The 24420-nt window shown below is 40.6% G+C and overlaps 2 protein-coding genes across 4 annotated transcripts in view; one reads left to right on the top strand and one right to left on the bottom strand.

The window, feature by feature from the left end:
* Nucleotides 1-4019: 4019 nt before the first annotated feature.
* On the bottom strand, nt 4020-15669 carry immp1l (inner mitochondrial membrane peptidase subunit 1). 2 transcript variants are annotated; one of them, XM_085908553.1, is made up of 6 exons: nt 15566-15669; nt 8860-8970; nt 8697-8785; nt 8415-8541; nt 4973-5083; nt 4020-4161 (listed from the first exon to the last, which is right to left on the bottom strand). In XM_085908553.1, the coding sequence occupies exons 2-6, from the start codon at nt 8962-8964 to the stop codon at nt 4075-4077; spliced, it is 519 nt and encodes a 172-aa protein (XP_085764679.1). In that variant the 5' UTR covers nt 8965-8970; nt 15566-15669; the 3' UTR covers nt 4020-4074. The 2 variants fall into 2 exon arrangements, with proteins under 2 accessions (XP_085764679.1, XP_085764680.1); XM_085908554.1 differs by lacking the exon at nt 15566-15669 and adding an exon at nt 15530-15563.
* Nucleotides 15670-15685: 16 nt separating this feature from the next.
* Nucleotides 15686-24420, top strand: part of elp4 (elongator acetyltransferase complex subunit 4) — a 43638-nt gene continuing 34903 nt past the window's right edge. For both annotated transcript variants that reach the window (XM_085907431.1, XM_085907432.1), the window contains exons 1-4: nt 15686-15907; nt 16494-16529; nt 20957-21078; nt 22805-22939. In XM_085907431.1, coding sequence (XP_085763557.1) covers nt 15730-15907; nt 16494-16529; nt 20957-21078; nt 22805-22939 — 471 coding nt within the window. In that variant the 5' untranslated portion in view covers nt 15686-15729. The remainder of the gene's footprint in view (nt 15908-16493; nt 16530-20956; nt 21079-22804; nt 22940-24420) is intronic.

Here is a 24420-nt window from a genome sequence, read left to right as displayed (position 1 = left end):
CCAGGCAGAAAGGCCTCGCTATCCCGCTACAGGATCCAGGACATGCCAGGGGGACCGCGCACACACGTACACAAACAGTACCTCTTCCCCGTGACTCACATACATCAACAAACTAATTGGCCAAACAGTACAAAACGACAAACATACACATTAATGCAGTGTTGCTTTTAATGATAAAGCACACAAACCGCTTTGCACAAAAACACCAAAAAAATGTTGAGGTGGCACTTGGGGGGTAAAAAAAGAAGTTTATCTGCCAATTCTTCTTTCCAGCTCACTATTATGCAAATAGGGATATAGGTCAGGCCTGTCGGACTGAGGCCTCTGTCATCCTGTGAATCACTCTTTGCCTGAGGATACAGGTCCCATAGCTTTCCATTAGGACCCTCAATGAGTCCATACAGCAAAGCCCCCAACCCCCTACACCACCCTGCACGTACACATACATAACTTCATCCACCCACACCATTAGTGCGAATAAGTATTAGTCGTTTAGTGCCTTTGGCGAGAACAACACTATAGATAGGCCGATATTTATCTCCCTTCAGAATTCATAGACTTTCCAAGCACATTGAAGATAAATTATCAGTTTTTCCTCACACCCTAAAACTACAGTAATTGTTAAATGTGGATACATACATACATATAAATATAAAAAGCTTCATTGTTTTACATCTTGGAAGGTATTATAAAAGAAAAAAAATCTATACAAATGTATGCAAATTTTTAACTTTATGTTTGGTTTAACCATCTAACAATCTCAAATTCAGTCAGATATAGTCAATAAGTTATCCTGAAAATTCTTAAAGGACATTTCAGCACTATCCAAAAGGAAAGTTTTACTTGTTTCAGCATCAACCATAACAAACACTTGAATTTAAAAAATCCACTGTGTTTATTAGCTACAGTATATTAGTTGATAGAATGATCAACTTTTACTTTAGATTTTTTGACCTGACATTTTCTTCCCCTACTAACAGTCATAATGCATCATTCATATTTTATTTATTTATATTATTCATGAACTTACTCTAAGGACTTTTAATAACCACTGAGAGGGCCTGATGGTGTGATGGGAAAAAAAATACCATTCATTGCTCATTTTATTATCTTAAAAATTAGCAAGAACACCCAAACACATCAAGTGTCTGAGGCAAAACTGTTGAAGGCTTTGACAGAAATTGAAGCTCTAAAAACAAAGTTTAGTTTGGGCAGTTTTTCTATTGGATGTTTTTACTTTGTGTGTGTGTGTATGTGTTTATGTGTGTTCATCCCAGATTATTGACAGTAGGGTGCTCAATAGGCCTCCAATACAATCTGCCTAGTATGGATCTCTGGAGGTGGATGTGTGTTGGATCAGGAGGGAAGTACTCACCTCAAACCACAGTAGCTGAGGGAGCAGAGTTGACGAATACGTAACTGGCCCAATTGAAGTCGTTCAGTCATGTTCACACACCCTCTAAGAGCCCAGAGTGCCTCTTTTTTTCCCCCATACCTCCTCGTGTTCTATCAGAAAATCAAGAGTGATCAAACAACAACTGATGTCTTAATTAAAAAGTACTATCGGGCTTGATTAAAAGGAGAGGATGATCAGAAGGGTGTTGTCAATGAAAGGAGAAACGCTCTCACAGGGGGCGGGGGGGACAAGAAATCGCAAAGGACATACGTAAACAGATGAGAGCATCAATGGAAAGACAGCGGGAAGGGCCATTAAAGGGTGATTGGATTTATGCAGCAATGGCATGCAAATACATTTCCAGTCAAAGTTCTTCAGATATGCAATTTTCAATCATCAGTATTAAATGACAAGATTTTTTTGCATGCTGCATTGAACAGGATGGCAAACGCCTTGGCTGAAAAAACAGCATCAACTTTTTCAAGCTTTTATGTTCTGCGTCGTGGATACAAAAACAAACAAAGCAGGCCGTTGCCACAGGCGAGCCACTCTTTACCCATATGCTCTTTTACTTTACGTCTGTACTTCTGAAGGATTTGGATTCTGTGGACAACATTTTTCCACCCCAATTGTCCCATTTGGTGTCTCCGTTGCTTAAGTCCTTTGGAACAGCTTGCACAACTGCAAGCATTGGGAAAGGATATCAGAATTACTCAGCATCGCTACCATAGTTCCGATGACGAGTTACAACCTTTATGGTCGTGAGACGTCAGCGATCCTGTATAGTGAGGCACAACCACTATAATACAAGAAGTGATTACCTAATGATCTATGATTATAGAAACAATTGTACGTTGATGTGATAAAAAAAAAATCTTGCATATTCTTGGAACTAATAGTGGGTTTTCCAAATTAATGAACATTGCAACATGAAGCAAACCAAAGAATTGTGAATTTAATGCCATAAATATTAAATTACTTGTACAAGTAAGAATATTAACAGGCATGCTAAATGCATGTTTTCCTTAACTACATTTAAAATTCCTTGTTAAGAGTCAACCTTCAGTATATTCATGGATTAAAATTCTTGTTAAATCCAATGGAAGGTTTCCAAATTTGAAAATTCACAAAATTTTGTCACCCTTGTCCTGGCTGACACACTGCTGTCATTCAAATGTGTGTGTGGCCTTATAACGCTACCTACGTAATATTGTTACGATAAAGCCCCAGCATTATTTTGTAGGTACTTCTCTCAACTGAAATGATTTATTCACAATCTTTGTCATTCTTTTAACCACAGAAATGGCATTCATCTAAATATCAGAAGAAAGGGCTCCAGCAATAGGGCAAACGGACTCACCAAGACTACTTGTGTCAGCATTTCAGCCCAACGCTGGCACAGTGTTGACACGCAGCAGATGAATATTAAACCTTGAGAAACAAAGATATGCTTGAAGCAAAAAGCCCACATAAAGATTTTTTTTTTTCTCAGCTGCAAACACACACGCTCTCTCACAATCTTGAGCATCCCTCCCAGCAGGCACAATCACACTCAGGCAGATAATTCAGTGTCACACGGAGCCTTGTCGCTGACCCTCTGGCCCCCCTCCAGACAGAGGAAGCAGCTGGACAGGGACCCACGGCTGCCTGGAACACACTTCCCTTAGGGAGCTGGGACGAAGAAGTGTCCCTCTCTGCCTTGGAGACTGACCAGCTGAGCTTCAGCAGCTCACTATGTGAATGTACTCTGAAGGGCCTTTAAGAAATGACAGCAGCAGTACAGCAAAAAAAAAAATTGCAGCAGTCAGCAGGCTGATGAATGCATTATGATATCAAAACATGAAGGTTTTTTTGTTCCTGTTCAGAAACTCTTCAGTCAGCTCCTGCTGAATGTTGAACCTGAATTAGTCCAATAAAATGCAAACCAATTTTCAGAAAACACTGATGTAAGATAAGAGTGATATAGTAATATTAATTACTTCTGGTAACTTAATAGAAAACACATAGAAGTACATAATGATGCACAGACACTCAGTGAAATAAATCCAAATAATTATTAATTTACCGCAGATTAAAAAAAAAAAAAAAAAAAGAAAATAAATGCTAATGTACTCAGTGAACCTCAGAATTTTTTTTATATTATTCTATTCAGTGATGAACAAAGTCCTCACTAAGTGCTTATTAATATTGTATGCTTGAATGGCAAATGTTAACATATTTTCAATTGCCTCAGTAGCCTGACAAATAATTAAACAATGGGGCTTTTGTTTGGCCACTCTAAGAAAGGGTAAACATGAAATGAATAGTTCATTCTCCAGGATAATGGCATCTAAAATGAAAATATAGTTAAGTTGCATTTTAAAAGCGGGTTTACATCAACATTAAACCAGATTGCATAAATTCCCTCATGATTTTTAATTCATTGTCCGCATGTAAAGCTTTAAGACTTTGGATGATATACCCAAACAGAGGTAAACATTAAACACTCTAAGATTGTATTTAATATTACGGAAGTGAAAATCAACTCACAATAATTAGTGATGCATGTGGAAGAAAAGAAAGAAAATAAATAAATATGATAACAAGTTGTCAGTACAGTAAAAAACACGACAACAATTATGTACCACACAATATGATTTTTCTTTTAGAAATTTATTTAAAAATGAGAGAAAGTCATGTCAATGTGAACCACAATCATCCTGATCTTTAACGATCCGTCTGGTTGGACTTTCACTAAGGCTTCCAAAACTATCTGGGGGCCAGATCTGTTTGGGGCAAAGAGAAGACAAAATATTCAATGGGAAACATATTATCATTACAAGTTGCTTGACGCGTTTGTTCATATGGCACTTAATGACGTGTGAGACTTTAAACAAGATCTTGTTATTTAATCAGCTGTCTCAGAAAGCCCTCCAGTGGAGTGCTGCTGTCCAATCAGATGGACAGAAGGTTGGCTGACCCGTTTCCGGGGTCATGGTTGGTATGACATCCAGTGACATGACAACATAGCAGAATGGAAAGCTAGACAATATGTTGTCCAGGCTTTGGTCAATCGGACACACTTGCTTTGAACTTCAAACTGACTCATATCTTCTAAGGGGGCTTAAAATGGCCATTGTGGCTTGAAAAAAACTCAAATAAAATTAATAGCAGAATGAACACCTAAACTAAAACATTGTTTTTAAATTTTAAATTGCATCTCATATTTAGTGAGTCTGACACTTGAAGGATAGAATTTGGGCACAGATAGAAACTTACAGAAAATGACAAACATTTCACTTTCGTTGAATCCCAACAAAGTTGTGTTAGTTTGAAAGCAAAATTGCTTGCAGTACAATATCAATTAAAATGCTTACTAAAAAATAATTTCCTTTCCTTTTTGTGTTGACTCTTAATCATCCGGGTCATGGTAATCTGTAAAGGTCAAATTTAAAACTGACTTTGGCAATTTTGCTATTAGGCAGAGAATTTGTTAGCATGCCATTTCTTGGCATAAACTGCTCATTTTTTTTCTAGAGCTGTATATGACATTTAAATGTACAGCACACTGTATATGACACCATGATTCTGCATTACCTTCAAGCAAACACGCCCTCGAATGAGGGCATAGGGAACTGGGCCATAGCTCCTTGAGTCAGTAGAGTTCGTGAGGTTATCGCCCTCTAGCCATACGTGACCTTTTGGCACCTAAAAACATACAGCAGATGCCTAAATACAGGGCAAAACCAGTGAACATATACAGTATATGTTTATGAGATATTTCGTGATTTCAGTTTTTTGTAAAAAATAAATAAATAAATAAATAAATAAATAAATAAATAAATATATCAAGCTCTCCCTGACCTCTGGACACACCCGCTACACTACCCTTCTGGTGAGTTGCTTCAGCGATCAGTCCCTCATCTTAACGTCAATCTGCAAGTCCCTCTTTAACCCCATACTTTATTAGGAGAGAGGTCATGGGTAACGGGCAGGGTCGGAGTGGGATTTAAGAAAACTTCAAACAGGGGTCATTAGTCTGTTGGCTGAGATTTGCACCCCTCAAAGCAGGAGAGTGGCTTGAGTTAGCTGGGCAGAGAGAGAGAGTGCAAGAGAGCGAGAGAGAGCGAGAGAGTTTTAAACTGCTGCTAGCAGCAGTGTCCAAGGGTCTCCACCGCGGTCCGACCTGCCAGTGGGGTGGTCATCCAAGCAGGCTCTAATTCACAATGACACCAATTATGATTAATCTCATCACTTTAGGAGAGTAGGCTTGTCAAGGCCCTAATTAAGTGCGCTGTCCCCCCTATATGTGCAGACAGGATCAACAACACATTATATTGTCATAATGGGCATCACAATCGGCAAGCCTATTTTGGCGTTGCCTAACTTTTTAATGGCAAATGTGCTCCGGAATGATAGCACGGGTAAAGCTAAACAACATTGCTTCCTTCACCGGCACCACTCGGACGATCTGTTTGTCCATCCGACAGAGGGGGTGGTTTGTTTTGTTTCATTTTTCATAATTGAGACAGATGATGTGACATAATCTCGAGGCACTGACGTGTTGACCTAACATGGGGTAAACAACTCGGTGAATAACGTTGACGCAAATGAATATCATTAAAGGAGTCATCGGAGAAGCATATGTCAGCATGCTGGATTCCCACCATTACACCTCATTAACATGGTAACATATGCTGGCTCCCAAGCAAAGGCAAAAGACGCAACGTCGTTTGTCATCTGACAAGCCAGAACCTTCTTTCCACTCAACTCCTGGTTCTATAAAACTAAAACTCACTGAGGTGAGGTGGATGCAACATTTTGGGATTATGCAGGATTTTGAGAATGCGACAGATTTTAGGGGCAGAAGAAAGTATTTCTACCCAAGTATTTTTCTCTCAAATATTTTCTTCTGTAGTTCATCACAGCACTGTTGCAGCTCCACCACTGGGTGTAAGTGGTAATATACAAAGGGAAGCAACACCCAATCAAATGGCCCAAAGATACGAACTACAATTAAATACCATTCCCGTTTTGACATTGATTAGAATGAATAGAATAGAATTTTAAAAAATTGACCCCATTTTTGTTGCATCTAGGCTCCTTTAGCTACCAAAGTGTCAAGACGCAAAATTCTCCAAAAACAAAAGTGAAAGTTGTACTCAAAGCAGTTAACTCTAAGTGGCCGTGTAACAGGCAGCATAGTGGAGGAATTTGCCACTGTTGCTAGTTCAGGTAAGTGGAGCTGTCTTTACGTCAAAATGCCACTTGAAGCTAGATCACCGTTATGCATGTGCTGACCCAACCCAAATATTCGTGACAAGTTCAGGGGCCACGAATAAACACCAGTGGGCCACATGTGGCATCATAATATTATTTTATCCATTCTTCTCTCATTTTACTCATAAAGAAAAGATGGAGGCGTAACTTTAAGCGATGGAATTTGTTGTGCTTTACAGCGACAATGGAATAACCTAACTTGTAATAATGAGTACAGTCAAATACGCTGCCGACATGTGTGGCATGATGGACAGCAGCATCCAGCCCGCTGTCGTACAGGCTGAATTGATAGGAAGCATTTGTGTACCTGTCGAGGGCTGAAAGTGGAGCGCCGCTCAGTGAGTGGGCGTATTTTGTTAAATGTCCACATTATTACCGTGCTCATTATGTTAACATGATTGAGGTGCCAAATTAAATACATGCAAGGATCCAGAGTTCATCTTTCACTATCTTGCTCTGTCAATCTAAAGTGCATAGAAGGCATCGTATGGAGGGGGGGGGGGTTCATCTTTCTGTCACTTCGCCAGCCTGTCCTCTCTCTCTCTTTCCCTGTGTGCAGTAATATTAGGGATCAAGTGTCATTGTTTTGACACAATAGCTCAGACACAGAGATCATTTCTAAAAAGGTGACAGAGCAATTAGCCTGCAGTTGGATCTCCCAGGATGGAGACGACATGCCAGCCTGTCTGTGCAAAAAAAAAAAAGAGGCGATGACAGCGACCGCCTTGTGAAACTCATCTTTACAGGTCCCATAATGCCTAACATCATTGCACACATACACTCGTGCTCATCATCTTTATGTCACCCTGAAGGAAGGCCTAACTTTTATTTGAACAATGGCCTTCTGGTCTCTTAAAATTTTAAATCTGAGCTGGTGCATCAGAGATAGTACAGGCGAAGCAGCACGCCAAAATAAAGACTTATTGAGCTTTATGATACAGAGGGAATATCATCTGGTTAAAGAGTCAACAGAGTAATCAGTGTGCCATTATTTCATAGTGAGTTAAGGAATTTATTTAATATGAATCAGTAATCAAAGGGAAAGAGTGAGGACATACGGTCAAATCTGAAAGCTACACTATATTTTAGCTATCCTTCAGGTGTTAAATTCAAATTTACCAAAACCTGAAAGCGGCTGAGCATGCTGCTTCATTCTGAAAACATAAAATAAAATGCAAGGATGACGCCAAATACAATTTAAATTCTCTGTACGTTTCAGTGAAGAAAAACCAACAGCAAGCCACTTGCCCATTCCACATACTAAACATGACTTGATCCAGGTCAGATGCCCCTTTATCCATAAACCACGATAAATTCAAAGATATGCAACATAAATCCGATATTTGGTTTACAGAACAATGTAAATACACAGACACGTGCACACGCACACACGCACACACATCTCCACCCACCCATCAGTCTGACCATTCAGCTGGCACTAACTCCAGCAGGCTTCAGAGAGATTGCAGGCCTGAGCTGTGGGTGTTGGGGAGATCAGTAATAGAAAAGCAATGACAGTCGTTCCACCAACAGAGCCTCTGCTCACTTTCTGGCCTTCTCACTGACAAAACATAGCTGTTGTCAAAAGCGGACACTTTGACCAATAACACAAAATTGGCCCGTGATGCTGAAACATGAACAATTACAGAGGTCGGAGTACACAAAGAAAAAGGTGACGTTTTTCCATTATGTAGAGATCGGTTTCCTGTAATTACAACCATATTTTTACAAACACATTAAATAGTGTAGATATACTTACAAATGTGTGGGTCTTAAAAAGATCTGAGGGACCACTCGTGCAGACTTTGTCACCTTCCAACCCAATTACCCTTTTACAAATATTCATATTGGGGTCAAATAGACTTTTCGCAATCACAATATCACCCCTGAAAGAAAACATACAAAGACATTTCGGATTTATTTTTTTTGATATGAGATAAGACACGAGTACATTTCATCAATTTATTTTCTAACAATGTTGCTATAGTAAGTCAGGACAAATTTTCAAAATGTACATGCATAGTGTAAGACTGCTACCCACTTTTGTATTTTGCAAAGATGCCGTGTCACTCGTTCTGAGAAAATAACATCTTTATTGACAATGGTAGGCTCCATTGATGGGCCAGAGCACTGCAAAACAAAAACAGTTAACATGCCTGCACACATGACAACATTGTTGTCGGCGTTGCTGTGATTATACAAACCACCACAATCTCTCCGATGTACTCGAAGGTGCAATGTGCAATGCAGCCATACTGGATGGTGTAGCCTACAAACCCCAAGGTCTTCCCGAGTACACGGCGGATCATCTCCACCTTCAAAGTATGGGTGCAATTTCTTAGACGTCAAAAGTTACAGAAACACGGTGGCAACAATCAAGTAAAGACAGAATAGGTTCTCTTTTGAGTTTTTAACACTACACAGTCGGCACAAACCCAGTGGTCTAGGTTTTTTGTTTTGATGGTGGAACCCTAGAAAAAAAAAGTTCCCTAACAGAACTGTAAAACGGGTATCACACTCAAAAATGTCCACTTTTTAACTTTCAAAATGCCGTTGTAAAAATGACGAAACTAACAACATTTTTCAACCATTTCCAGCAAAAGTGTAGCGTAAACAGCCTTAAGTCTGCGTTACGTCGGGCTTATCTCGACTTTCTAAAGCCACAAGCCATTTGGGGCTTAATTTCTTAAGGGTGTAGAAAAGGTTGTCACAGTTGGCTAAGATGGCACACGTTCCCTGGTGTTTCATTCTCAGAAGTCAGTTCACACCACAAAACTGCCCCGAACCTTGACCCCGGTATATGACAGACCAATCAACACCTTGAGCTCAGGTGATGGACAAAACACAGAAGCTGTGACACTTGCACACAAGGCACCTCTACACCATGACCGTCACACCATCACAAGTAATGTTTAGAACAGTTATCGGCTTCTCTCAGGAACACAGAAACACAAGGTGCCATCAGTGTGTCCTGAAAAACACTGACGCAAACACACACACAAGATATAGGTGGCTTGTGAGCAAACACCTCAGTCACACTTAGCGTATTGACTTTTACTCAAGCTGCTGCACGGACAGAGGGCAAAGAGCATTTGTACACAAGTCCTGCACAGTGGATATACACTCCACCTCTCCCAACAGATAAAACAGAAAAGAACGGCCACAGCTTGGCTTTAAGCTTTGTCTACTCTTCAAACAATTTCAGCTCAGGCCGCTGTCCTGCCAGTTCACCACAGGGTAAAGAAATCTTTTTTCTCCATCACCCTGACTCCTTCTGTCTCGTTCCCTTGTGTCTTCGTCCCCTCCCAGGGTATTATTAACCAAAGCAAGCAGAGCGGAAACCAAAGCCCCAAATCCTCAGAGCTCAGGGAATGACTTCCCAAAGATGGACAGGGATTAGACCCCCAATTTCTTCTCTGCTCGGCCACTGCCACCCCAATTTCTCCCCAGGCTCCCGACAGACCGAGCGTCAGGTGGCTCTCCCAGCCCTGCCAAAGGTGTTACCCGTAATCCCATAACCCCCACTCAAATATTCGAACATACACGCACACAAAACAGACACAATGCTGTCTTGTTCATGCCAACTTCATTCCACCAATTCAGCTTTCAGTTATAAATTACACCTTAAAATATTCTCCACTTTGTCCCTAGTAAGATTTTGGTCTGATGGATATATTTTTTTTAAGTCAAAGGTCTTTGTTGATGGATGAAAGGTCCTGGTGCCCAGTATCCATTTTCCAGTTCCATTTCACCCTAAATGTATATGGAGTTGGGGTCAGGGCCCATCAAGTTTTTCCACACAAGTCATCAATAAGGGCTGATTTTAAACTCTATGAACTATCTATGAATGCCTCATGGCACTTGCATAACACACACTCAGACATCATCTCACATGAGATCTTTCTCCTGCTAGGATGAGGATCACATTTTTTTTTTGCTACAGTAACACGGCTGCCGTACAGCTGCCTTCATATCAGTGTGTGAAGCCCCCCCCCCCCCCTGCAACCACTCCTCCTCCATTCCAGTGTGCATTCAGCAAAGGTGGGGATTAAGGGACTTTGCATAACAAGATCACACAGCCAGTGGTTGATATCAAGAGAGTCCATATGCAGCCGCCTGGTTTTCTGAGGCACCCTCTGTCATTGATAGTGTGTGCCATGTGTGCACGCATGTGGTGTGAATGTGCACACACAATAACATTACCTACGTGGCTCATATGATATATACATAGGAGCTGCAGTAACTCCTTTGGGATGCACCACAAGGTGGACATTGCAGAGATGTGACGTGGACCTCTATTACCTCAGATTCCCCAGAGTCAGCAAAGCCACACTATGTCTTGCCCCTTAATACCCAGCACGTATGTGTCAGCTCTGACATTAATCGAATACTGATTTACAGCTGTAAATTAACACAAAGTCTCCTCTCTAATCCAGGATTACACGCTAAACACGTTCATGGGAAAACAAAGAAAGTCAGCGCAGCCCTCTCTGCAGAACCATCTGTGGCCAATGGCCTCCCACAGTCATGTCACAGTACCACAGCGCAGAAAAGAAGGGGATCCCAAATGAATAGCAGTCGGTGACAACACTTCATTGTGTGTTTAACTCTGTGATCCTCTTAGCAAAGAAACACAAGTAACTCAAAGAAGACAAATGACACATGTAAATCAAATGCAATGAATGTTGATTACATCGCGTCCGTCCATCCGGCTGTCAAAAGTGAGTGAAGGACACAATCAGGCGTACGTGTCACCTGGGCTGACATTTTGAATGTCACTATGACGTAAGGGACAATGAAGTGGAAGTGATATGCACTAACATGTCTAATTGTGCCGTGTCTTAGAAAATGAGGTGACTTGCAATGATGAAAAATCACACCAACAGCTTACAGCTAACATGTTCCGTTCTTAAAAGTCATTAGAATGACTACAAATGTCACTGATAAAATAGTAAAGACAAAGACGACAGAAGGCTCTTTAAGATGTGCCATATATTATCATAGTTATTTTTAATGCTGGTAAATGAGTACACAACCCTAATAAAAGAACCAATTACCATGTATTATTGTATTCCCATTATTTCATTTTTCGAGCATTACTTATTTACTCTCAGTGTGACCCTAACACCCCTCCATACACAACTACTAATTTAAAATGGTGATTTAATTTGGATATTATTGGGGCCATGAGGAAATATTCCAATAGGAATTACAGCTACTGATCTCCGGGGACTGGAATCTGCCATTGGCTGAGTAGTGTTAATTGATATACATGGCCAGTCTATTAGAGCCACAAAGACAATCTCAATCCAAACAGCACACAAGGGCCTAGCGCTGGACTCCTTACACAACTAAATTAGGGAAACATGGGCTGAGAGAGAGCCAGGCAACAGGGGGGCTAAGAGGCTTACAAGCCCCTTGTCAGATATTCTTCTCCCTGAGGATCCCAGATGGAAGGGAGTCTGGAGGAGCAGGGAGCATCAGAGAGGCAACCAATCGCACCTCTGATGTCTTCCTCTGGGCAGCAGAAGGCAGAAGAGGGTGGGGCTTTAGTCCTATTGCGCAAAGCTTAATTTGATCTTAATGTGAACAATAAAAGGGAGGTGGTTTGGCAGTGAGGGGGGTCTGTTTCTACTATCGGTGCAATCGGAGTTAATCCTGCTGATTTAGACACAGACACCTGGCTGGATGGAGAGTGACAGATGCGAAAGTCACAGTCGCAGAGTTGTCGGTCCAACCCCCATCTCTTCAAGGTATGCCTTGTATTCAAGGCTTAATTGAAACCACTGATCTCCATATTGCTCTTTTCATTGTCGCTAACAGCAACACAGCCGTGAAACAGCTGAGCGAGGCTACTATTTGAGCAGCCGAGGATTTAAACCCACAATCAATGGGTCAAGCCAGAGCAAATAATAGCCAAGTGATATGAATACAACTGCTATGAACTGAAAGGAAGTGTGATTTGACAGAGTCCCCAGCCAATTACACTGAATGGAAAAAGTAGCCACTAAGCCTTATTGTATTGACCGCAAGCATATATGTGGCTGGTGGCCTGGTGCTGAGAGAGCGGATAGATCTTATCTAGTGTTGGATCACATTGACAAAGGCGTCTATGTTTTGCTATGACCTGCTCCTGACGAAGACTAAGATATTTTAACACTAGCGAATGACAGATAACCCAACCACAACACAAATCTTGGCTTTTCCAAAGAGGATTTCCTTTTTCCCACAAATGTATCAAAATAAATGTGGTTTCCGCAGTTAATTAAATATCTATAGAGAGTTGAAGATATTCGGATGATATGAAGAGGTCAACACTTAAAGCTAAATTAGAAGGTACTACATACATAGTAGCGGTCTTTTGTGCTTGGAATATTTGTTTCCTTCCATGGTTACAAACACAAATATGGTGCATGTTGATGATAATCTTGCATTCTTCTGACACAAAAACCTCTAGCAAATTGCAAAGATAGAGTGAAGAAACCAAAACAGTAGAACCAGGAAAAGTCTGACATGTTATGACTACTACCATTATATAGAGCAATCAGATACAGCCCCTGGATAATACTAACAACAAAATAAACACACACATGTACCAAGGACACATGGAAAAATGTTATTATTTTTGCACAATTAGAACCGCAGTCCTTTCACCACGACACCCACGGTGGTTGGAATGGGATTCAAAAGATTCCGAAAAATTAGGTTACAGATGTCGCAGAAAGAGAAAAACTATAAAAACGGTATAAAGAAAACAATACATCACAGGTAATAGGTAGGGTTACATGTAGATTAATGACTCTATTAACACGATGATACTAATTTTGTCATATTTTATGAGATGTCAATCCACAACATGAGTCACCTACAGAGTTGTCTTACTGTGAGACTTCTGCTACATTGTCTAGTGGATGACGAGATGTTAAATGGCCAGAAATCTCAAGATACGCTCATGCATGTTATAATAACTTGCAAGTATTGGTAGACTTCTGCTTTAGAGGGGCTCCTTATTATGACTAAACCAAGCTTACTTTCCAATGTATGTTCTTTTTCTTACTTTATTATTAGTTGCATTGTGCGGAGAGCTTTGGCACCAACTTACCAACCGACTGCACCCTTATCTGTACTGTACATTCTAACATTTGGTCTTTCATCAACTGATTGAGGCTTGATGGAGTCCTACAGCTCTAAATTCATATTCCTGCATGTTGAACTGCAAGTGGGCCTTCCTCCTGCTGAGAAGCAGGTCAGTTAGAGCATCTTATTCGACTCAAATGGGGCTAGTGTCGTCAGTCATGATATATTCCCTTGGCCCTCTGTCAGGACATATAAATCTCAGTGTCGCTGTCAAAACAGCGGGGCTGCCTTTGCTGAGAGCGCTTATAAAGTGAGCAGTTGGGCAATAGTTTCCTCTGGAGCCTTACAGTATCCTGTGATCTTATGCTGCCTGTGGCCTTTCTTTGACACACAAAGCTATTCTTCAGCTGTCTTAAAGATTACACTCCTCACTTGTCACTTAATCAGTGTTAAAAGTGGTCATTAAACCAAGGAAACCCACCTTATTGCCCACACCAATGATTGGTATTGCCTTGTATGACACCAGGTTCTTGAAGAGGAAGTCATGAAAAATACTTTCTTTACAATATTATGGTCACTGCAATCCCACTACCCTAAAAACTGCATTCTGATATATAATATTGATTGTGGGATATAAATTACTAAGCAGCGAAATCCCCCTTTTTTCCCCCTCTCTATTTCAGGGGGCAACCATTTTGCCACTTGCTGTGGAGTGAAAATAACATCGCCATTGCTCAGGTAAAAAGTACTCACGGCTCAGCTTCTGAATGCCATCCATCCATCCATCCATCCATCCATCCATCCATCCATCCATCCATCCATCCATCCTCTTCTGCTTATTTGGTGTCGGGTCGGGGGGGCAGCAGCTTTAGGAGGGACTCCCAGATTTCCCTCTCCCCAGCCACTTCATCCAGCTCATCCCGGGGGATCCCAAGGCGTTCCCAGGGGTCTCCTACCGGTGGGACATGCACTGAACATCTCCCCAGGGAGGCGTCCAGGAGGCATCCTGATGAGATGCCCGAGCCACCTCATCTGGCTCCTCACAACGTGGAGGAGCAGCAGCTCTACTCAGAGTTTCTCCCGAATGATCGAGCTTCTCACCCTTCTGAAAGTCCCGTGACCAAACTCAGAAAACAGGTGAGCCGTGATTGGTCGTCACTTGAGTAACTGGGATGTCATTTTCAGTCGCCAGTAAGTGAAAAATGGCCACCCGCTGAGATGAATAAAAACAGGTGGAGTTCACATTTGCATTTTGCAAATGCAATTTTAATCAAAAGGTGGTGTATAGACTAGTGTAGTTGATGTAGGAGATTTTACAACAATATGTTCTTAATATTTTGAACTTCCAAAATTACTAAATGACAAATACCTAGGTTGAAATATTATTAGAAATAGATTCAGATGTCCAAAAATAGCTGCCTTTACATACTTTTCAATACTTATACATAGAATCGGATTACAACATATGGATGTTATACAGTGAATAGCTGGGTCTTAAGGGGATAAAGTGCCCACATGTTTAGACACAAGATGGTTGCGTATCTAATCGTTAAAATTCATATACGCATGATATGCAATAGTTAAAACCTCACTTCAAACTGTCACTTGAGCAGGAATCAAATCTACAAATCCAACATGTTTTATTCCGGATGTGCAGAGCGCTGCAGAATAGTCAGAAGACATGCATGGGCCGACAAGGTCATACTTGAGCATAACGATACGACACGACAGGATCATTGACAAAGAGTTTAATAATTACTGGTTGCAACAAAATTAGAGGGGAGAAAGAAAATTCACCACTGAATGAACCGTAGTAAACGTCGGTTGGCTCACCTGGATGAACTGACAGCGTCAAAGCACAGACCATGCATTTGTTATTATGGAGCTGCTGTCACACCGCAACAAGAGCAACTCTCATTTGTCGCAACTACTAAAGTCTTCTGTGATTGGTTAACACGCAGCAAAACGCGGAAGCTGTCATCGTGTTTCAAAGCAGTATGGCAGCCTCCGTCAGCGATGCGTGTAAACAACCTGTCAAACGTGCACCGATGAACGCTACAAGTTTCCAAAAGAAGACAAGGAACAAGTTATTAAGTATACCTGGTACAAGACTCTCGGTGCAAAACGGACAGCTTCTAGTTTCGACCGGTGTCACGTCCCTGGACTATCTGATCGGTCAGTGTGCTGAGATGTCATTTCAGATTGCACCTAGGACCAAACAATGTTTTGCATGCATGGTTGTAGGTTTTTTATGTTGGGCATTCGCTTGCGTGAAGTCCGGTTTGACAAGCAAAACTTTTCTTTCGTGTTTTTTTGACATGAGAAGAGTTTGATCGTTTTCCATACGTGCATGTGATGACTTGCTTGGATATAAATGAGTGCACTTAACATGATTTTACTTATGATGGGTTACTTAATGGGATTTATCACCAAAATCTTTCCCAGTACATTTTGCAAATCAAACCACAATTGTTCTACTGTTGTTGGCGTGAGAATAAGTAAAAGGTAGTCATCAACTTGCAACTTATTTCTTTACACCTCTGCCAGTGTTCACATTTTAAAAATGAGAAACATTCCTAGAAAATCACAATGTTCCATCACCAGTAAATCTGGTGTACCACATTAATGATCACTGTTGCAGATATTACAAACAAATAAATAAATGTGTTTTCCAGTTTTATTGTGAATGAGACTGAAAGGTCTATCTTCTAAAGGTATATTCCTTTTATTATGCGTACCCTAACTTCTTTTTTTTTAACAGGTGGTGGTCTGGCAGTTGGAACAGTGCTCCTTATAGGTGAGACCTTTGTCATGTTCTCCTCTTATTGTCTTCTTAACTGTGTTCAGGACGTGTGATTTCAACCAATGTTCTACTCTTTGGCACACATATCAAACGACAACTGTGAAATCACAAATGTTATGATTAGAAGATATTTTTGTTTCTTATATTGTAATTGCAAGTGCAATTAATTATTTGGGTGCATCCCTCCAAATTGCTCACGATAAACGGAGGTCTCTTGGTGGTTGGGAGTAACCTATTGGACCTTTTCTTTCACTACCCTTTCCAAGGTGTGTGCCTCTAAAGCACAGATGTCAAACTCGAGGCCCGGGATCCAGATATGGCCCACCACGTCATTTTATGTGGCCCGCAAAGACAAATTGTGCATCAAATCCGTGTCATTACTAGAATTGCAAATTGTCTTCACTTTTAATATCTTTTTTTTTTTTTTATATATTTGACCAGTTTTTACTCGGCTGATTTGAAAACCAGTTATTTGTCAGTTTGTTTTGTAACTTTTATTGTATATAATATGAGGTGCTCATACCTTTATTTGGGTTGACAGTCATAACGGCTCTCCAAAAGAAGCTATGACTACAATTCGGCCTGCGAAAAAAATGAGTTGACACCCCTGCTCTAAAGAATTCTGTCTCAGTGTTCTACAAATAATAATGCCTTTCACTTCATGCTTAAGAGAGATCGCCGAGGCCACCTTCCTTGCTTCTTGACACATATTTAGAAGCAACCAGCAAAGATTCACATTATTTTTTTATTGGTCCATTGGGGGATTTTGCTCGCCTAACAGAATTAACTGCCATTTTTATCCGTGGAACAGGAAGTTGATGAATGACATGATTTTTTTCTCTTGAATCCGAGGTCTGCAAACCACCACGGTAACCTTTAATAAATATGCTGCCCGAACAGCATATTTATACAGCATAGAATCAAAGCACGTATTGTTTTTTTTGTTTTTTTTAAACAAAAATGTCTTCCTGTGGCCCATTATTATTATTATTATTATTATTATCATTCAACATAGACAAGGCTGTGCACGCTGGCAGATAGTAATGTTACCATATTCTTGTTTTCATTTGAAGCTGCGAATGTGTGTATCCAAGACCTATTCCAAACTGATGATATTGCTTTGCCCTTTAATTCATCCCCCCAATCGATGCAGGAGTCGATGATTACACACTAATGCGTTCTTCCCTTCCATTTTGTGAATCAATGCACGGTTGGTTTCATCTGGTAATGAGAGACACAGTAAAGGTGAAATGTGTGTATGTGTGTGTGTGTTCTGCTTGTCTCTAAAAGAGCTGTGTGTGTGTGCATCTGTTTTGTTTAGTGTATTGTGTGTGTGGGTGGGTCAGACGGAGTTTAGTGTGTGTTTGTTTATGTTTGTTTCAGGCAGTCGTCTCCTACAGTCTGCCCCTTGAGCTCTGATGGCCTGTTTGTGAGAGTCAGACATAAAATTATCAGACCGCTCTTGTCTGCCTTTGAAGTGTCTTGAGCTGTCTGTCCAGATTTGTCAACTTGGGGGGTTGGGTCGAGCGGGGTTTTGCAGTATGGCTGCTGTCTGAGGAGCTTGCGTCTCTCTTTCGCTTCTGTAAGACAAGGAACAAAAGCTTGTGTGTGTGTGTCTTTACTACATCTTGAGAATTTGCTTAGGGGGATGATGATCTTTCAAAGTTGTTTTACACTACATTTTTGGCAAGCTTTGAAAATATTTGTAGCTATATTATTCGAAGGCAGAATCTTGTGGGACAACAAAGCTTCAAGTTAGGTGTGTCTTATGTTGGTGCCTGTTTATTCAGCTCAGCTCCAGATCTTCATTGTTCCACAAGAGGACACTGCAGAAAGTGCCAACACTCAATTAGTATTAGGAGTATGCTTCCCCTAAGGACTTAACCAGATTTGGATAATTCATTCCTTTATACGTTTTATAGTTGTGTCTTTTAAAACAAAGAAACAAAAATCATACAAAGTCTTTTGTGACGGCCCCTTTAAATTATGCTTCACCGCGTTGGTGTTTGACAGGGCATTGCTCAATTGCACCTTAAATATATTACATGGGAAATTTTATGACATATTTTTTGCAAGATTGGATGTTATAAAAAAGATCATGTAAGATTAAAAGTCCTTTTTTATATAATTTTTTTGTATGACTCCAATAAAATCCTACATTTAATCTCTGAATGTCAACATTCTCACAAAAGCAAATACTGAAACAGGTGTATCTTGACAAGATCCTCAACGCTTGTAATATAACAGATATGTTTTATTGATATGATACATATGATAAATATATGATAAATATGATACATTTATGCTCACAATAGGTTTGCAAAAAACTTATGGATTCATTTAGAAACAATATATGGTAAAAAAAACAACAACCTTATACTCATCGCCCATAATATATACTGTACACACACTGTAATAGCACATTGAGTGAGGTCTCACAAGAGGGAAGCACAATGACCTAGATATTTTTCCTCCGACTGCTGCTTCAGCTAATATGGTTCAAGAGTCTTGTACTCCCCCAACATGAAAGCAAATATGATGGAGGCCTTCCCCATTTTACCAAACCTTTACCACCATAACCCAATGAAACAGAGTCAAACTGATCCCATGACTGTCCAGAGTGACTGATCTACCTTGAAGACATGACTTTGCCTCCCAACCCCCCCTGTTGCTCCGATACCCCGAAGCGCAAGCCCCACCCTTTACACCCCCCCCCCCCCCCCTGCTTCTACAGCCTAATGACTCCTGGAGGTTCCATTTGTAAGGCTCCCATAGAAACACAGCCACAATAGGCCCCATCTTGAGAGGGCCCATCTGGGAGTCTTTGTGGGGCCTGCTGAAAGCCACAAAGGCCTGCTGACCTAGAAAGCCATCAATAAGAGGACAGGGAGCCCCACCGACAACAAATTGAAGAGCCATGGAATTTCCTGGGCCATCCTTAGTCCGTAGGTGAGGACATAGACTGGGAACGTGGGAGGCGGAATTCCCCGGATGCTGGAGGATGACACATCAGGATGTCATTCCCAAGCTGTCGGCTGCATGCCCGTTACCTTTAACTGTCACTGTCGCCTTTGCCCTCCCCACCCTGGCCCACTAGTTGTCATTGTTTGGAGAACCCTATGAAATCTTTACAAAATGCTGATTGTGACAGGAAGCAGCTGTGACATGCTGGGCAGAGTTATGTGTCCTGCTCGGGGGGTGTCACGGTGATGATGCTATCTTTCTTTTTTTGGGGGGTTTGTGGCTCAGTATGGCCTGGTGGCCACTTTGTGTTGAATAAGCAAGTGTACCTTTGGGACTCATTTGGTAGACCAAATGATTGCCCTGTCACTCGTGCTCTGACTCCAAATAACATGGCAGTCTTGACTTCTTACTTCAATGATAATGATACTCCGTTGGTGTTTCTGAATTGAGGGGCTGCACCCATTGGAGGCTTCATTGGCTGATAAATAAATGAAAATCACTCTAAGGCTTGACCATCTTGGGCAGTGTTCTAACTGTTCTTTTCATTTCTCAAAATAATAATTTTTCATTTCATTTTCTTTTTGATTAGTTTGCAGAGAATTTTTGTTCGGTTTTATTATATATTTTTTTCATAAATGCTTTGTGGTTAAATTCATTTAGTTTCAGTTTTAGTTTTTATAATATATGGAGTATTTGTCAAGTACAAGATGAAAAAGGATAAAAAACAATTGTGTTTTAATGACTTTTATAAATTCTTTCATTCTTGTTTTGTTGAAAAAACATTTATATTTCATTAACAAAAATGTATTCTCAATTTTAGCGGTACACTTATATTATTAGTTTTAAACATAATAATTGGTCTTGCATCCTTATTATGCAAAAGTTTTCCTGGTGGCCTTACCCAAATCATTCAGTTATTGTTAAAATATATCAGAATTATGAAACTCAGAGGCTTTATTATGAATGGCCAAACATTTGTCCACATACTTTACTCGTGCAATGATAAGTCAAAACCTTGACAAGCGAGTTGAAAACAAAGACGCACCTACAGTGTGCCATTGTGCCACATCGAGTGCCATCGATAGTCCTAAGTTAGCCAAATCCTTACACCGATTATAGTCAGGCACTGTGATGTGGACATGGAGAACTAAACTCAAAGATGTGATATGAAGGAATGGTCAGAATAGATAGATCGACAAGGTCTTTTATACGCTATGATGGACTCCTTGGTTGAGTTCTGTGACATGAAGGTGAGGTGTGGGAATCGTTTCCTTAGGGTCTGTAGTCATTAGGTTCATTTTTCTTTCTTCTGGTACATACCTGAATGCACCTGATACTTCAACTTTTTGTGTGTCACTGTAATGGGATCTGATATTTCTTTTGTTTTGTTTGTCATTGGAAATAAGATAAACAAGCATAGTTCTGAAGCATTGCCAACCCTTGTTTCTATTTACCAGAGGAGGACCGATATGATAGCTACTCCCGTATGATCCTAAAATACTTCCTGGCAGAAGGAGTAGTGTGTCAACATCAACTCTACCTAGCGGGGGCTCAAGATCACCCAAATGACATCTTCCAGGTAAGTGTGAGGAGTTCATGTCGGTTTCTGTTTTGGCTGGAAAGTTGAAATAAACCAAACAAAATGTAAAGTTGAAATGGCCTCAAAAACGCTTCCACTGTATAACTTTGCTTTCAATGTAGAATGCTTTAGCAATAATGCTCTATTTTATCTCCTACACTATATATATATATATATATATATATATATATATATATATATATAAAAGAGCAAACATGATATTCAATCAGATATAATATTAAAGGTAATCCATCATCTGTCAATGTACAGTTTAAACAATAGTGTAGGAACAAAGGTCAGCGGGGGTATCTCAAAGGTCGCGGGCGGCATGGTTGTGGCATTGTTTGAACTGTTTCCCGACGCATTGCTGTGTGAAGAGGCCTGCGGTCCCAGAAGCTAACTGCCACCCAAAATACGGGAGGTGGGCCTCTCTCGCGCTGATTGATAGTGGGAGGGGTCATAGCCTCACCCTCTCTTTACATATCAAAGGTTTATTAAGACAGGGGCAGTCTCAATGGGGATATATCACATTATTTAGTGTTTCTATCACTATAAACAGTTAGCCAAAACTCAGAGTTTCATGTTTCTCTACATGTTGTTCTTCTATAATTGTTAAAAGTAGTCATTTTACAGCAAGTTTATTTTTAAATTAAAGCAGTGGTTCTTAACCTTGTTGGAGGTACTGAATCCCACCAATTTGATATGCGCATTCACCGAACCCCTCTTTAGTGAAAAATGAAATTACTTTTTTCAAATTCAAGACGTAGATGTTTTTTTTTTTCCTGATGCATGAACATCAAAGAACAAAATCAACATAATGCATGAACGAAAAGGAAATCAAAAGAATAACTAGAACATCTATAGAACTTGCCAAATTTAGCTAATTGAATATACATAGGTGTTCGTCACTCAAACGACCCAAATTCATTTTGCTACATCATCTTTTATGAATCCAAAGGAACACATTGTAATAGGATCCTACATAAGCCTATCAAATTACCACCTGCTCTGTGGAGATTTGACCGAGATATAAGCCTCTGGAGCGTGTTAAAAGGGATTTACAATGTTAAATTCAAATTGCTGTCAAATGTGCAATCAATATCAGAAACGTAGGCCCGCTGCACACGGACTAGGACCTGACCATCAGGAAAAATTTAATTTGGCCACTCACCCCTGCACATTGGGTGATTTAGCATAAGGTCTCATTGCATAAGCCACGTCGTACGTAAGCCATGCTGTACGTACGGCGCTTGTGTATGTTTTCAGCGCAAGTGTTGTTATTTCTTTCACAACTTTAATTTGTGGCAATGCCACATTGTGCGACTGCATATAAAATTTTCAATCACAGCAAATTCGCCCACATCAGTCAGTGTGCGGCAATTCTTATGTTGACAGGACATCTTGAGTTCTGACCCTGCACATACTGTACTATCTATTTTTCAAATTAAATAATGTATACTATATATTTTTAATTCCAAAATATTGGAATTTTTATTGTAATTTCAATTTTTAACCGATTATGAAAATGAGGTGAATGTATCATAACGGCAGATGTGATGTGCACAAACATTAAAAACATCACCAGGTCTGTACAAATTCAATACAATACAAATGGGTGCAAAAAAATGAAAAATTTAACAAATGGCTCCTGAGTGGATTTAATGAAATGTGACTGCGAATAAAATGCAAATTTAACTTAACATCTACTCTTTATCGTTGTGTGCAGGAGCTTCCTGATCCCATTTTAGATGATGTTGTCATGCACAAACCAGCTGACCCGCCAAGACTATCTTGTGACCCTCAGGATAGTTTAGATGCCATGAAGATTGCCTGGCGTTATCAGAATCTCCCAAAAGTACAGGTAATCAAGTGTAATATTATTATTTTTTTCACATTTTTAACTTGTTATACCATTCATGATATATTCCAGGTTATTATGTGATTTTGAGTGACAAGAACAGTAGTGGTTTTTACTGGACATGGTGTGTTTTGCAATTGTTTCCACCACTAAATCCATCAGCAGTCTGAACTTCTTTGAGAGTGAATGAGGCCTCAGCTTCTCTTTTGAGAGCTGGAGCAGATTACTCACACTTAGCTGGCAATAGGTAGGCTTTTCACTGGTCTCCAGCCTTCATATACACACGCCTGCTCCCCTGCTTAGCCTGGGAAACAAGGGTACTTTGCAGCCTGCGCATTGACATGTCTGCTCGCTCAACCCCACGACCCAGACCTGCGCCTCTGTCTTCTCCCAAATCCCCGCCTTTCCCCCTGCTATGGTCGGCGGCTCTACACTCTTTCTTCCGCTTTGAGCAGAGGTGACCCGCCTCTCCCTTATACTTTTCTGCTCTCTCCCCCCTTTTGGTCTATAATCCATATCGCTATGTGGATTAACAGCACACAGTGTGTCCCTGGGGATCCTCTCGCTCTTTCTCTCTCCCTGGAAACTTCTTTATATCTGTGTCCTTTCGTCACCTCTCCCCCTTCCCCTGTAAAATCGTCTTTACAAACCACTGGTAAGCCCCACCAGAGGATTTGCATCCCAAATTCACCCCCAGAGTCAACGCTTACTTTCCCCTTACACACACCTCTGCCGGCGTTGCCTACTGTGCCTCTCTCCCGATGAAGACATCAGATCAAAGGTGAGGCTGTCAGGGCGAGGAAGGAACGCTAAGCGGGTTGCCCGGCTCACAAAAAGAAGATGAGCCCCTGAGCTCCCCCCCCTGCCCCGCTGACCTCCTCGTCCCACTAGGAGAAGGGCACACCGGGGGCCCATAATCCAGATTAGGAGTAGATTAAGGGTGCCTCTAACAATGGAATCCCTGGTTTCACCGAGAGAGAGGAGCTCAAACTCTCTCTTTCAGCTGCAGGAAAACATCCGCCTTCCCCTGCGTCTCTGACACGTTTTCTTTCACAGCCAGAAGTGGACATTTATGTGAAGAAATGATTAAGAGTGTGTTGGTAGTGGTTGTTTAACTTCTCTGTTGCAGGAATGTTGAGGAATGACCCATAAACGATGCAATTGCATTACCATGGTGTTGTGGAGCACTCTTGTTTGCCATGTTAAAAAAGCAAATATGATGAATATTTTGTCTTTGAATCCTCTTTCTCATTTGTTAACAGTTGGATTTGGAATTTGTCTAGTAGTCCATCACTATACATACTGTGGATTGAAAGTGATGACTTGTCTTCTGTCTGCCTGAGACTTTTTTTTTCTGTCTGTAGAAAAGATTATGTTAAACCATATTTACGTTTTGTGTGTTTCTAACGGTTATATTTGGAAAAGGGTATCTCGATTTTCATTTTGGACAAATTTATGTAGTTTTCTGGCAAAGGTTTTTCATA

Source organism: Syngnathus leptorhynchus, chromosome 3 (genome assembly GCF_054491065.1).
Source record: "Syngnathus leptorhynchus isolate UIUO chromosome 3, UIUO_Slep, whole genome shotgun sequence".
Lineage (NCBI taxonomy): Eukaryota > Metazoa > Chordata > Actinopteri > Syngnathiformes > Syngnathidae > Syngnathus > Syngnathus leptorhynchus.
Note: the sequence above shows the minus strand (reverse complement) of the source record. Positions and strands in the feature narration are given on the sequence as shown.